At 44.0% G+C, this 14732-nt stretch overlaps 2 protein-coding genes across 2 annotated transcripts in view; one reads left to right on the forward strand and one right to left on the reverse strand.

Moving 5' to 3' along the window:
- Positions 1-375: 375 nt before the first annotated feature.
- On the reverse strand, positions 376-14334 carry SF3B6 (splicing factor 3b subunit 6). Its single transcript, XM_082745242.1, has 4 exons — positions 14005-14334; positions 10263-10381; positions 800-938; positions 376-634 (listed from the first exon to the last, which is right to left on the reverse strand). The coding sequence occupies exons 1-4, from the start codon at positions 14032-14034 to the stop codon at positions 545-547; spliced, it is 378 nt and encodes a 125-aa protein (XP_082601368.1). The 5' UTR covers positions 14035-14334; the 3' UTR covers positions 376-544.
- A 23-nt stretch (positions 14335-14357) lies between these two features.
- Positions 14358-14732, forward strand: part of FAM228B (family with sequence similarity 228 member B) — a 45239-nt gene continuing 44864 nt past the window's right edge. The window contains exon 1 of the mRNA XM_082745138.1: positions 14358-14432. The gene's annotated coding sequence lies outside the window, so the exon portion shown is untranslated. The remainder of the gene's footprint in view (positions 14433-14732) is intronic.

Genomic DNA, 14732 nt, shown 5'->3' on the forward strand with positions numbered 1-14732 from the left:
TGTTAACTGTAAGGCATGTATTATTCAAATGTACTGGTATGGTTAATACTGGTGGATGTTATAGCAACTTTTAAAGTAAACATTTTATTCATTCAACCAACACAATGAGCTTTGGTTTCCTTATCTGCAAAATGGAGATAGCTACCTTCACTGAGTTGTTAACATTCAATAAATGACAACACTCTAAAAACTTCCCTTGATGGCTAAGCATTGGATTGAACATCACAGGCATTAAGAATACAAAAAGCTCCCTGCTCTTAAGAAGCTTGGTCTCTGTGACCATCTACCACCAAACAATTCTTGATACAGTTCAACTGCTGATTTGTTTTCTGGTATCAAATAAAAAGGGAAAGTTTAAGAGAAAACACTGACATGTTTTACAAAAAGTTTACAAGTTTATTCATATAACATTCTAACATGTATCAAAGTTTCAAGCTTTGAATCTCGAATAAGAAATTAAAACATTCAGCATTACTTAAAAATAAGAAAAGGGTGATGTGGTCACTTATGGGTTTTAGTCTAAAATGAAAATGCAGAAAAATGTTTATTTTGGTGGATCTGTGTTGATGCCATATTTCTCCTTGAGAAGCTTCAACTGTTCTTCCTTCTTTTTTGTGTCCATCTTCTGAAATGCCTGAAATGTGGTAAGCACCGAGGTTAACAGTTACTGATCTGTCATCAAATGAATTTCACCAGTAGCACTAGCGAACCAAGAACTCACAGTATACTCTTCCCCTCATGGTACACTACTTCTTAACATGGGCTCCCCACAAAATGAGGACTGTGGCCTGATACTTACCCTGTTGGCATTATAGTACAAAACCACCAGGTATCTGTTACAAACATTGAATCCTGAAAGGTGATCACATGCATTTTTGGCATCGAAGATGTCTTCATAGACCACATAAGCTGTTCCTCTAGTTTCTGGTGTGTTCCCCCTGCAGAGTGAAATCAGACTTAATTAAAACACACACTTACTGGAGTTGGGAAAGACGCTGGGTTTGAGGTTGGGTGTTAAGGAGAATAACCACCATGACTTCCAGGGCTTGCCGAAACCTCAGATGGGAGGCCTTTTGGCCAAGCACCTGCGATTTCATATTGCTGGAACATTCCCTAGGGGTTGCAGCTTTCTAGAAGTTTGCTGTGGCCAAATCAAGAAAGAAGGATACACAGATTTCTACATAAATTATGATTCCATGAGAGATTTTGAGGAGATGAAAAAGGCTGGTATCTTTCAGAGTGGAAAGTGATTTTGGAATGTAAAGAATTTCTTTGGGTTGAGTTCCACGGAAATTTATTATTGACCTGTGTTCCTGAACTATGAAACATGACTGCTGAGCTACGGAATAGTTTCTTTATAAATAAGTAACAAATACTGTGGACAAAAATACATTTACCTGAGCACTGATGGTTGATGAACTGTCTTTTAAACCATTAACCACTGAAGATTAGAGACAGTAAGTTAAAGTATTTTTTTTTAAACAATCATCATAGATATTTTTTTTTTTTTAAGATTTTATTTATTATTTAATTTGACAGAGAGAGATCACAAGTAGGCAGAGAGGCAGGCAGAGAGAGAGGAGGAAGCAGGCTCCCTGCTGAGCAGAGAGCCCGATGCGGGACTCGATCCCAAGACCCCGAGATCATGACCTGAGCCGAAGGCAGAGGCTTTAACCCACTGAGCCACCCAGGTGCCCCTAAGTTAAAGTATTTTGAGATCAACCTGAACACTGTTAGGTTATGGACAGGTATGCTGGATAAGCCTATTTCTTTTTTTTTTTTTTAAAGATTTTATTTATTTATTTGACAGAGAGAGATCACAAGTAGGCAGAGAGGCAGGCAGAGAGAGAGAGGAGGAAGCAGGATCCCTGCTGAGCAGAGAGCCTGATGCGGGACTCGATCCCAGGACCCTGAGATCATGACCTGAGCCGAAGCCAGCGGCTTAACGCACTGAGCCACCCAGGCACCCCTGGATAAGCCTATTTCTTGAATTAAGGTAATTTTTGTTTTCTTTTTTAAGTAAAACAGCTACAAGTTAAACTTGCTGTGTCAAAACTACTCCTATAGCTACCAAAGCACTAGCAGCAAAGACCTAGCTTGAAATTTTGGCCCAGTCTTTATGTTTACTGTCCTAGTCTTTCCTACTTCTCACACTAAGAACTAATTCTTTTTTTTTTTTTTTTTTAAAGATTTTATTGATTTGGGAGAGAGAGAAAAAAAGAGCATGTATGCATAAGGTGTGCACAGAGGCAGAGGGAGGGAGAAGCAGACTCCCCGCTGAGCAGGAAGCCCTACTGGGCCCCGATCCCAGGACCCGGAGACCATGACCTGAGCCAAAGGAGATGCTTAACTGACTGAGCACCAGGCGCCCTCAATTCTCAGTCTCAAGTTGGAAAGTACAGCAGTTCGTAGGAGTGATGGTTATTAATCAGCAATGATTAGAATGAGGTTTTTCGTACTGCACATTTATGCAACAGAACCAATACTTAAATTATTTACTACTCTATTACCTGGTAACTAGTCCCTTGTTTCTAAAAATTTTAATTTTCTCCCTCACTCCATTCTAATTTTTAAAGATTTTATTTATTTATTTGACAGAGATCTCAAGTAGGCAGAGAGAGAGGAGGAAGCAGGCTCCCTGCTGAGCAGAGAGCCCACTGCGGGGCTTGATCCCAGGACCCTGAGATCATGACCTGAGCCGAAGGCAGAGGCTTAACCCACTGAGCCACCCAGGCGCTTTCAAGATTTCATTCTATTTTTAAAAAAATATTTTATTTATCTGACACAGAGAGAGCACTAGCAGGGGGAGCTGTTGGCCGAGGGAGAGAGAGAAGGAGGCTTCCTGCTGAGCAAGGAGCCCGAACTGGGGCTTGATCCCAGGACTCTGGGATCATGACCCGAGCAGAAGGCAGACACTCAACCGAATAAGCCACCCAGGTGCCCCTAAAATCTTATTTTTAAGCAATATCTACACCCAGTGTGGGGCTAGATCTCACAACCCCACGATCAAGAGTCATGTTCTCAGGGCATCTGGGTGGCTCAGTGGGTTAAGCCTCTGCCTTCAGCTCAGGTCATGGTCTCGGGGTCTTAGGATTGAGCCCCACAACAGGCTCTCTGCTCAGCAGGGAGCCTCCCTCCCCTCTCTTTGCCTACTTGTGATCTCTGTCAAATAAATAAAATCTTTAAGAAAAAAAATAATAAAATAGGGCCAGGCGCCCCTCCCTAACCCTAATTTTAGTTTCCATTGTTAAAGACAACCCAGTCACCATCAATGTAGGAAACAAATGTTTCTGAGCAGTATTTTACTTAGGTTTATCCATAAAAATAAAACCTATTTGTGTCTGTAGAAAGGGTGGTGGTGGAAGCCCCTACCAAAAAGATGGCAAAATTATAGAGGATATGTAGGAAAACAGCCAACCATTATCCTTTATGGCCAGGAAAGGACGTAAAGAGTTAATGCAGTTTCTTCCACTTAGAAGATTCACTGCTTTTCTAAAATATGGCACAGGGGTGTCTGGGTGGCTCAGTCGGTTAAGCATCTGCCTTTAGCTCAGGTCATGATCCCGGGGTCCTAGGATCGAGCCCTGTGTCGGGTTCCCCACTAAGCGGAAGTGTGCTGCTGCTTCTCCCTCTGCCTCTCCTCCTGGCTGTGCTCTCTCACTCTCCCTCAACTAAATAAAATCTTTAAAAATAATAATGATGATGATGTGGTATAGTCAGCTCCCAACTTTTCGTACACTCAATTTTAATAACATATGCACTCTCATGCATTACACAGCCCTGTCTGGCTCAGAAGGGCTGAGCTTTGGCAAACCCGGGTGGGAGGGAGTGTGCTTTTGGGCAGGCTCATCTGCCCGCCCGGGGAGAAGGTGGCTAGAAGTGGAAGGTGGACCTTGCTTGTGGGTATGGAGCTGCTTCTGGTGTAGGTTTTCCTTGCCACCTCCTCTCTTCACCTCACCAGCCTCCTTTGCGGGGAGGGAGGGAAGTGTGAAGAGCAACAAACTGCAGCAGCAGATGGCCATGTGCTTGTCAGTGGGGGCAGTGGGCACAGGTCCCACTCAGCTTATGCTCCCAGTGTGATAAAGATGGACCCCTCCATCTGTGTTCTAGCCAACCAGTGCCAACTGTGGAATAAGGTTTAAGACTGGGGGCTGCCTCTCCATCTGCCACAGTCCCCACATAGGGTCAAGCAAAGGAAGGAGGCCAGGGGAAGGGGAGGTCCCTGTGAAAATTTGATCCAGGACAGGACCACAGCGCTGGGCCCTCATCCGTGCTTATACCTCCTATAAAGGGGGAGGGGAGACGTACAGGGTGCTGGGTTGGTCGGAGGGGGCCAGTGTCCTTGAATGCTTACAGGCCGTTAGGCTAAATAGGCCCAATAAGGGATTTTATAATATTCCTTACTTTCCAGGAATAATCTAACAACTTTTGGACATTTTTAAAAGTTTGTTTATTTAAGTATTCTCTACACCCAACATGACGCTCAAACCCTACAATCAAGAATCATGCGCTCTCCCTACTGAGCCAGCTACACACCCCAACTCTTAGGACTTTTGACTTTTAGTTGTCAAGAATGCATCAGCTTGAAGAGAAATTTTTATAATTAAAAAAAAAAAAAAAAAAAAAGAATGCATTAGCTATGGAAGTTGGGGATTACCCAAAGGGAAGAAAAACACTGCCTCAAAGATTTTACCAGGGTGCCTGTGCCTAGGTGGCTCAGTCATTAAACACTTACCTTTGGCTCAGGTCATGATCCCAGGGTCCTGAGATCGAGCCCTGAATCGGGCTCCCTGCTCAGCGGGAAGCCTGCTTCTCACTTAGCCTCTCCCCCTGCCTTGTATTCCTTCTCTTGCTGTCTGTCAAATAAGTTAATAAAATCTTTAAAAAAATTTGGGGGGGGTGTCAAAAAGTCTATCTATTTCTCCTTTGGAATAAAAACATACAGAATTTGGGGTGCCTGGGTGGCTCAGATGGTTAAGCATCTGCCTTCGGCTTAGGTCATGGTCCTAGAATCCTGAAATCAAGCCCTGTGTCGGGCTCCCTGCTCAGTGCAGCGCCTGCTTCTCCCTCTCCCTCTGCCATTCCCTCCACTTGTACTCTCTGGCTCTATCTCTCTGTCAAACAAATAAAATCTTAAAAAAACACGAAACATAAAGAACTTAATATTTTAGTTCTTGTTAACTGTCCAAGAAAGGTCTTATATTTCATTTTTCTCTCACAGCACCATGCACTCAAGTGCTAAGAGGCATCTGAAAAGTGGAGATCTACTCTCTCCCACCAATTCTCTAACACCCTTTCTCCTGGAAGCTTAAGAAAAAAATTATCTCCTCCTCTTACATCTTCTGAGGAACTAGAACAGGGCTGGGTACTAAACCCATTTTAAAGATTCTCATCTCAGTGTCCTAGCTCCTGATTATCAACCTAGTATCTTAACCATATTGTAACTTCAATTTCTAAAATGTATGTAGTTGGTACCTGCTGTGTGGCAGGCACTGAGCCAACATTATTTTCTCGATTGGTGGTAAACCTCAGTGTAGGAATGAGAAAACCTCATCATGTGCATCAACCTCTCTGAGCCTCCGCTGCTTCATGTGTCAAACAGCCATATCAGGACCTGTCACCTGCTCTATACCGTACACGTTTTAGTAATCAAGAGGTAAAAGGTATGAGCGGGCTTTAAAAAGTTTAAAGCATCAAGTGTCTGCTACATGCCAGGAAGGGCAACCCCTTCATCCCAGTTTGCCCAAGACTGTCCAGGTTTTAGTACACAGGTCACAGAAAACCCCTTGGTCCTTGGGCCAACTAGGAAGGTGGGTCACCTTAGTTCTAGGTTCCAGATAGATGATGAAGCATGATCACAGCTAGGGAACAACAACAACAAAAATCTGTTTTTCAATCTCTAATTCAGACCCAAATTCCTGCTTTTATGAATTTATTCAACAAATACATATTGTGTTCTTTCTGTGTGACAGGCACTGGAAATAGAACAGTGAAAAAGACAAGCATCCTCCCTCCCTTCAAGGAACTTTATCCAAGTGGGAGAAAGACAGATAAAGGCAGATGAGAAATATTATAAAGGAAGGAGACAGCTGTGACAGAGGTTACTGGGAGGACAAGGATGACTTAACGCTAGGGCGGTCAAGGATAAACCTCTTTGAAAAGGTGACACTGGGGGCACCTGGGTGGCTCAGTGGGTTAAGCCGCTGCCTTCAGGGCTCGGGTCATGACCCTCAATCTCTGGGATTGAGTCCCACATCGAGCTCTCTGCTCAGCAGGGAGCCTGCTTCCTCCTTTCTCTGCCTGCCTCTCTGCCTGCTTGTCATCTCTCTCTGTCAAATAAATAAATAAAATCTTAAAAAAAAAAAAAAAAAGGTGACACTGTAGTGGAGACCTGAAAAATGAGAAGGCAGGCGGGAGATGAGCTGCGTGAAAACCATTCCAAGTGGAGGGACCAGAGTACAAAGGCCCTGAGCTACTCTGCACCCTTCTAAAGATGCCACTGCTTGATCATCTACCTTGGCTTTCCGAAACACTAACTTCACTGATGTAAGCATCTCTTAATTGTGTACTATCAGTAAATTTTATAACACTTTCAGAAGTCAAACACAACCATGTTCTGTATTACTCATTTACTTATATTTATATACATGAGGTGTTTAACATGTATCAGGCATAACAGCTATCAACCCCAAATGAAAAGAATGTATGATACCTGTCCTGGAGGAGCTCACAGGCTGGCAGGAGAGTCAAGTACAAAGACAAAAGCAAAATCATGTGTTATAAGATGTTCACAGAAGGTGCTACGGGAGAACAGAGAGGGGTGGCTAATGCACACCGGGAAGGAAAGACTCCGAGACAAAGCGCTTTCACAGACATGACCTACTTTGATCCTCATTAAAATTCTTTTAGGGTGAGCCTGGGTGGCTCAGTCGTTAAGTGTCTGCCTTTGGCTCAGGTCATGATCCCAGTGTCCTGGGATCGAGCCCCGAGTCGGGTTCCCTGCTCAGCAGGAAGCCTGATTCTCCTCTTCCCTCTCCCCCTGCTTGTGTTCCCTCTCTTGCTGTCTGTCAAATAAATAAATAAAATCTTAAGAAAAAAATAAAAAAAAACAAAAAACAAAACTCTTTAGGCTAGAGTGGAGGGGGGGATGGGGTGGCTGGGTGATGGACATTGGGGAGGGTATGTGTATTGTGTAAGACTGATGAATCACAGACCTGTACCCTTGAAACAAATAATACATTACATGTTACTAATAATAAAAAAATTCCTTTAAGACAGTAGGTTAGGAAGATTATGTTTCGTAAGTAACTGAAGCTCAGAGGGATTAAATATTTTGCCCAGTTGTGCATGACTAGCCAATGTCCAGCTAGTATTTGAACTCAGGTGTTACAACCAATTCAGTAAATTTAACATGCTGCCTCCATGTTAAAAAGCTGAAAGGCAGCAGAAAACCAAAAAGCTGGACAACTTGTCTAAGGCTGCAGGGCCTGAAGCAGGATCTTATCTCCTGATCTCCAAGTCAGGGGACCTTTTCTATACCATTCCTGTACGTTTAGAACAGGATTTCTTAACCTAGGATTCATGTATCCACTGAAATCAGATGCAAAATGTTTCATGTATTGTTCTTTGAAAAGGGTCCAAAGCTCTTATCAAATACACAAAGGACTAAGACTTCCTGAAGAGGATGGCTGGTCTGTAACACCTCATTTCCATCCCCACATGAGTACCAATGATCATGTATTGCTAGCATTTGGCTGACTTTCTGGAAGGAAAGTATTGATTTAAAAGGAGTGTTCTCAAGATCTTACAGAGATCTAAAAACCAAAAAGCAGCTCTCAGTTCACAAAAGAAAATGTATTAAGAAAGAGATATTGAAGGGCACCTGTGTGGCTCAGTTGGGAAAGCATCTGCCTTTGGCTCAGGTCATGATCCCAGGGCCCTGGGATCGAGTCCCGCATTGGGTTCCTTGCTCAGTGAGAACCCTGCTTCTCCTGCTCCTCCTTGCTAGTACTCTCTCTCGTGCTCTCTCTCTCTCTCATATAATAAATAAAACCTTAAAAAAAAGGAAGAGATATTCAGGGGAAGCTGGGTGGCTCAGTCGGGTAAGTGTCCAACTCCTGGTTTTGGATCAGGTTGTGATTTCAGGGTCATGAGACTGAACCCCGTGTTGGGCTCTGCACTCCGTGCAGAGTCTGCTTAAGATTCTCTCTCTCCCTCTGCTCCTCCCTGTGCTCATGCTCCCTCTAAATAAATAAATAATTCAAAAAATATTTTATTTATTTATTTAACACAGAGAGAGAGATCACAAGTAGGCAGAGAGACAAGCAGAGAGAGGCGGTGAAGCAGGCTCCCTGCTGAGCAGAGAGCCCGATGCGGGGCTCAATCCCAGGACCACTGGGATCATGACCTGAGCTAAAGGCAGAGGCTTAACCCACTGAGCCACTCAGGCGCCCCTAAATAAGTAAATCTTAAAAAAGAAAAAAAAAAAAATATAAGAGACATTCAGGGGTGCCTGGCTGGCTCAGTAGAAGCATGTGACTCTTGATCTCAGAACCATGAGTCTGAGACCCCATGTTAGGTTTATAGATTAATTTTAAAAACTAGTAATAATAAACTTAAAAAGAAGAAGAAGAAGAAATCCTTTCAGATAAACTCTTAGGTAAGTGGCCCATTTATACTAATTAGAGTATTACCAGCTATGGATCTATGTAGTGTACTCAATTTAAAATTAGAAAATTTGGGGGCGCCTGGGTGGCTCAGTGGGTGAAGCCTCTGCCTTCGCTCAGGTCATGATCTCAGGGTCCTGGGATCGAGCCCTGCGGGCTCTCTGCTCAGTAGGAAGCCTGCTTTCCCTCCTCTCTCTGTCTGCCTCTGCCTACTTGTGATCTGTCAAATAAATAAAATCTTAAAAAAAAAAATTAGAAAATTTTATCACTAAATAGTTGTGTGAAGCTATAAAGCAGACAACTCTTGGGGCACCTGGGCAGCTCAGTTGGTTTAAGTGTCTGACCCTTGCTTTCAGCTCAGGTCAGGATCTCAAGGTCTTAGGACTGAGCCCAATCCATGCTCAGCTGGGAGTCTGTTCAGGGATTCTCTCCCCCCCCCCCCGCCCCCGTCTGCCCTTCCCCTTGTTCCCATGCTCACTAATGCTCTCTCTCAAATAAATATGTCTTAAAACAAAATCCAGACAATTTATCACCTCCACACAAGGTAGTGTTGGTGATATAAATAAAAGCACCTATTACAACAAATGATATTTTGTAGATGTTCAATAAATATCATCTGAAAATATAAACACCAATTTTTATATTTAATTAAAACCTGAACTTGTGTTGCAATTATTCTCCCATATACTTTTATTTATTTTATTATATTTTTTTAAAAAGATTTTATTTATCTATTTGACAGAGAGAGAGATCACAAGTAGGCAGAGAGGCAGGCAGAGAGAGAAGGGGAAGCAGGCTCCCCCCTGAGCAGAGAGACCAGTGCGGGGCTAGATCCCAGGACCCTGGGATCATGACCTGAACCGAAGGCAGAGGCTTAACCCACGGAGCTACCCAGGTGCCCCCCATATACTTTTAAATCTTCAATAGAAAAAAGTAATACTAATAAATCAATCTTGGGGTGCCTGGGTGGCTCAGCCATTAGATGTCTACCTTTGGCTCAGGTCATGATCCCAGGGTCCTGGGACAGAGTCCTGCATTAGGCTCTCTGCTCAGTGGGAAGCCTGCTTCTCCCTCTCTCCCTCCCCCTGCTTGTGTTCCCTCTCTCGCTGTCTCTCTCTCTGTCAAATAAAATCTTTAAAAACCAACCAACCAATCAATCTTCAATAGAAAGCTGTGGTTGGGAAAAAAATAATTTTTCTCAGTTACTTGTAGAGCTCCTTACTCAGTTTATTCAGAAATTCTGGAGTCAGTAAAGGAAACAGGAGAGAAAATTAGAGTTAATGCACATAAAAAACACAGCACCATACTGATTTTACAAATGATAGTTAGGCGATAAAGGTTATTTCTTTTCCCACCCGTTCCCCTCAAACCATTCATTATACTTCATGCCTTCTCTAATTTCACAACTACTATTCTTGGCGCTCACTGAGCTAGATCAGGAAGGTGTCATTTTTTTCCATACAAAAAAAAAATCTCATCTCCCAGATTTCAATCCATTTAGTCTCTAGGCTCTTGGTTAGGCCTTGCTGCCAGCTCTAATTCTGAGATGATACAATCATTTTTGTGAAACATTTCAAAAATCTCAGTAAGACTCACACTCGGATTTGACGAATAGGTCCATATTTCCCAAATATATCATACATTTCTTCAGCTGTGATTTTGTATGGCAAATTTCTTATATATAAAATCCGATTTACTTCAGGTGGAAGTCGAATCTAAAATGAGAAATATGTACTATTATTATAATCAGGGGCAGAAGTGCTACTACCTAAAAAAGATCTATTCTCACAGTAGGGGCAGCTGGGTGGCTCAGTCACTGGGCATTTGCCTTGGGCTCAGGTCATGATCCTGGGGTCTTGGGATCAAGACCCGCATCAGGCTCCCTGCTCAGTGGGAAGCCTGCTTCTCCCTCTCACATTCTCCCTGCTTGTGCTCCCTCTCTTTCTCTGTCACCTAAATGAATAAAATCTTAAAAATAAATAAATAAGTAAAAATAAATTCTCACACTAAAAGCAAACAAAAACCCCACATAATAGTCAAGAATAAGAATTATTTTTAGGGGCACCTGGGTGGCTCAGTGGGTTAAGCCACTGCCTTCGGCTCGGGTCATGGTCTCAGGGTCTTGGGATCGAGTCCTGCATCGGGCTCTCTGCTCAGCGGGGAGCCCGCTTCCCTCTCTCTCTCTCTGCCTGCCTCTCCATCTACTTGTGATTTCTCTCTGTCAAATAAATAAATAAAATCTTTAAAAAAAAAAAAAAAGAAAAAAAAAAGAATTATTTTTAAAAGATTATAATCTGATATTCCTGAAAATGGCATTCTTTTCAGAAAAGCAATGGGCACTAGTTTTAGGGAGGACTATTAGTAGGAACTAGTAAGGGCTACTATAAAACCCAGGCATCCAGTCACTGCAGTTAAACAAGGATTTTCAACCTCATTTAAAAGTCCTCAATGCCGGGGCGCCTGGGTGGCTCAGCGGGTTAAGCCTCTGCCTTTGGCTCAGGTCATGATCTCAGGGTTCTGGGATAGAGCCCTGCATCGGGCTCTCTACTCGGCAGGGAGCCTGCTTCTCCCTCTCTCTCTCTGCCTGCCTCTCTGCCTACTTGTGATCCCTGTCTGTCAAATAAATAAATAAAATCTTAAAAAAAAAAAAGTCCTCAATGCCTCAGACGTATATGGGAAAGAACGAAGGGAACTGTTCTTGCTTCCAAGACCATGAAACTCCCATTGATGACTCTTATCTGGTCTTTTTATGTTGCATCAATAATATCTTCCCTCTCTTGAATTTACAATTTTTCCTTCACCCTTGGCTTCTATTCCCTAGGTGAGCACTGCTTATGTCCTGACAATTGTCATGCAAAAAAAAAAAAAAAAAGTCATTTGTATCCCTCTTCCTTTGCTCAACAAATATTTACTGAGCACCTTCTTTTGCACGTATCAGGCAAGGGAAAAAGCAAGGTTTCTGCCTTCCCTGAACTTACCAGCTCCCTACTTACTACCCTATTTTGCTTTTTTCTTTTCTTTCAGTCAAGCGTCTGGAAAGATCTATACTCACTTACTTCATAATCTTTACTTCACTGACACTCATCAACCTACCACAACCCAGCTTCTACCCCAGCACTGATGAAAATATTTTTATGCTAAGACCTTTAAAAAGGGGTAGAAAGGGGTACAGGGAGAGAATCTCAAGCAGACTCCGTGCTGAGCGTGGAGCCCACCATGGGGCCAGATCCCACAACCTTGAGATCAAGACCTCAGCCAAAACCAACAGTTGGGTGCTTAACAGACTGCACCGCCCAGGCACCCTGGTAGTAACTTCATTTTTTTTTTTTTAAAAAGATTTTATTTATTTGAGAGAGAGAGAGAGAGAACACCAGTAGGCAGGAAAGCAAATAGGGCAGGGCGGGGGGGGGGGAAGCAGGCTTCTCACGGAGCAGAGAGCCCGTCATGGGGATTGATCCCAGGACCCTGAGATCATGACCTGAGCTGAAGGCAGAGGCTTTAACCCACTGAGCCACCCAGGCGCCCCGCATTAAGACCTTTTAACTTCAGTGTTCAATTGTCGTCACACTTAACTTCTGAGGCTTCTGACAGTGTTGACTATTTTTGGCACTTTTACTTCCTACCACTCTGGCTAGTTCTTCTCACTCTTATTTGCCATTAAAATATGCTCTTCTGCAGAGTTTTACTTTTAGACTCCTTTTTGACTCTTTGTATAACTCTCCTTAATTCTACACTCTTTGATCTCTTAACCACACAGATGGTTTCCACATTAAGTTGATGACTCTCAAATATATACCTCCCATCCTGAGTTCACTCCTGTGTTTTTATTAACATATTCAATTACATACTGGGTTGTATGTAATTGAATACAATCCAATTGTATTGTATTGTACTTGTACAATACAATGTACAAGTACATTTGCTCAAATGTACTTCTGCTCAAAAACTATTTGCTCAAAAACTATTCAACTGGCAGCTTTTTAAGGTATTACGCTAAGTGTTGTATAAGAGGAAAAAGAGGATACTTATTCCCCGTCCTCAAACTAGTAGTGGTGACAAATGGTCAACAAGTAAGTACAATAAAGTTTTAGATTTAAGATTTCGGACTGAGTTTAAACAGACAATCGACACTTCCAATTATAATACACTTCTCCCATAAATCTGCTTTCTCACTCTATACGATACTGTATCACACTTTCTTTCCTCAAACCTTACCGCCACCACTCCCTCTAACGTCTGAGTTCCATTGTAACCTCTTCCTTGCCTATCGTAGGAACTGATCTTGCCTCTTGCTTACTGAAGAAAATATATTATCACCAAATGGTAAGTACCTTATATTCATGTCACTAAACCCACCGATCTAAATTCATCCATATCCACCCCCTCTTCCTGTCATCCTCTACTCAAAAACCTTCACTCCTGAACTTACCTCATCTTTCTCCCACATCATCAATTTCTCCCACTCTACTGGATCATTCTCAGTGACACACAAATACACCTTATATAAAATCAACTATTATTCAACCTCTGTACTCCCTATTCACATGAAAACTTGAAGAGCTGTCTCTATTTTCTTAACTTCCAACCTCTTTTCATCCCTCTGCAACCAAATTTTCATCCACTGAAACGATCATCAGCAGGGTCACCAAAATTCTGCATCTCACCAAGTCCAATTCTCTGTCTTCATTATCCTATACCTCTCAGCCTTACAGCTGACCTACCCTCTTTTCCCTGAGACAGTTTTTCTTAGGTTTCTATAATACCCCATTCTCTAACAAAAGAATGTGAACAGAAGGGCTTTTCGTTTATTCACTGTTGTATCCCCAATACCTGGATTAGTGTCAGGCACATAGTACATGTTCGGTAAATTTAACTTCTGAATTCTTCCCGATCTCTCAATTCCGGCACACAGTAGGTGCTCAAACATATTAAGACATTAATGAAAAATCCAAAACACTCCGTGACTTTAGGAGAATCCCAGGCTTTGGTTGCCTGTGAGCTATTAGATTACTTATTGCAGACTAGGTTGTGCTACTGACTTGGGGTCGTAGGTCGTAGGTGCTGATCAAGCAACAAATGCTGTAGGACTGACACCAGAGTAAGAAACCGAGGGAACTCTCAAAAGGGTTGGAGCCGGAACTGTGGCTCAACGAGCATATCCGCAAGGACAGGGCCAGGATGGAACTGCCAGTATTAGGACAGTGAGTTCGGGGCTACTCTGGCCTGGGGAACCGAGCAGAGGCAAAATACACAGTTCCATGCCGTTAAGAAAGTCCAGGAGCGAGGTCCCCCCCCCCCTGCCCCGCCCCATTCTTCTGCTGAATGCCCGGAAACTCACATTCGCCCTCTTGGCCGCTTGCATCGCCATCTTGGCGGGCTGATAAAGTTACTGCAACAAACACTGGAATTCCTCCGGACACCTCCGGAGCTCGCTCTACTGGACCGCCACACGGCCTCCAACTCAGGACATCAACATCCAACCTCCGCCGGAAGCTTTACTACACGCCGGATGATCGCCCTCTTACGTCCAGACGTGCTGACGTAATGTCCCCTTTCGAAAAGACTCCGGGGCCGAAGGAACCTGAAACGAAAAGAGACGACGGTAAGATGAAAGGCGAGCGTTGGAGACCCTTTTACGAGCCGCACCGGAAAGGGCGGGGCCTGGGTTAAAGAAGGGGCGGTGTTCCTGTCGAGGCGGTCCTGAGCGGAGGATCCGGCCAGAGGGGCGGGGCCTAGGAGAGCCGGACGAGGTGGGGCCGCTCCCAGGTGAGTTGCGGGGGGATAGGGTGGGTCCTGACGTGGGACCGGCCTCGATGAGGCGCGCGGGGCGGGGATGTAGGGCTGGTGGGTGGGCCCGGGCTGCTGGCGCTGCGCAGAGAGGCTTTCGGGGGTTGTGGCACGTTGTATGGTGGCTGACGCTGTTCGTTCGGTATCCGGGAGCCCCGGCCCCGGACCAGCCAGAGTTGCGCACCCACTGCCCCGGCCTTTGCTGTAATCCCTGCGACAACTGCGGTCGCGCCTCCCACCCCACCCGCGCCGCGGCGGCCCAGGCCGCGGTCTGGGGCC

The sequence above is a fragment of the Mustela nivalis genome (assembly GCF_964662115.1).
Source record: "Mustela nivalis genome assembly, chromosome: 8".
In the NCBI taxonomy this organism is placed as follows: domain Eukaryota; kingdom Metazoa; phylum Chordata; class Mammalia; order Carnivora; family Mustelidae; genus Mustela; species Mustela nivalis.

Excerpts from the sequence above, each read along its gene's own strand:
- SF3B6 (XM_082745242.1), bottom strand. The coding sequence starts at position 14,034 with ATGGCGATGCAAGCGGCCAAGAGGGCGAAT. Across the intron at positions 10,382-14,004 it reads AAGCGGCCAAGAGGGCGAAT|ATTCGACTTCCACCTGAAGT; the intron begins GTGAGTTTCCGG and ends TTCTCATTTTAG. Across the intron at positions 939-10,262 it reads CCTATTCGTCAAATCCGAGT|GGGGAACACACCAGAAACTA; the intron begins GTGAGTCTTACT and ends TTCACTCTGCAG.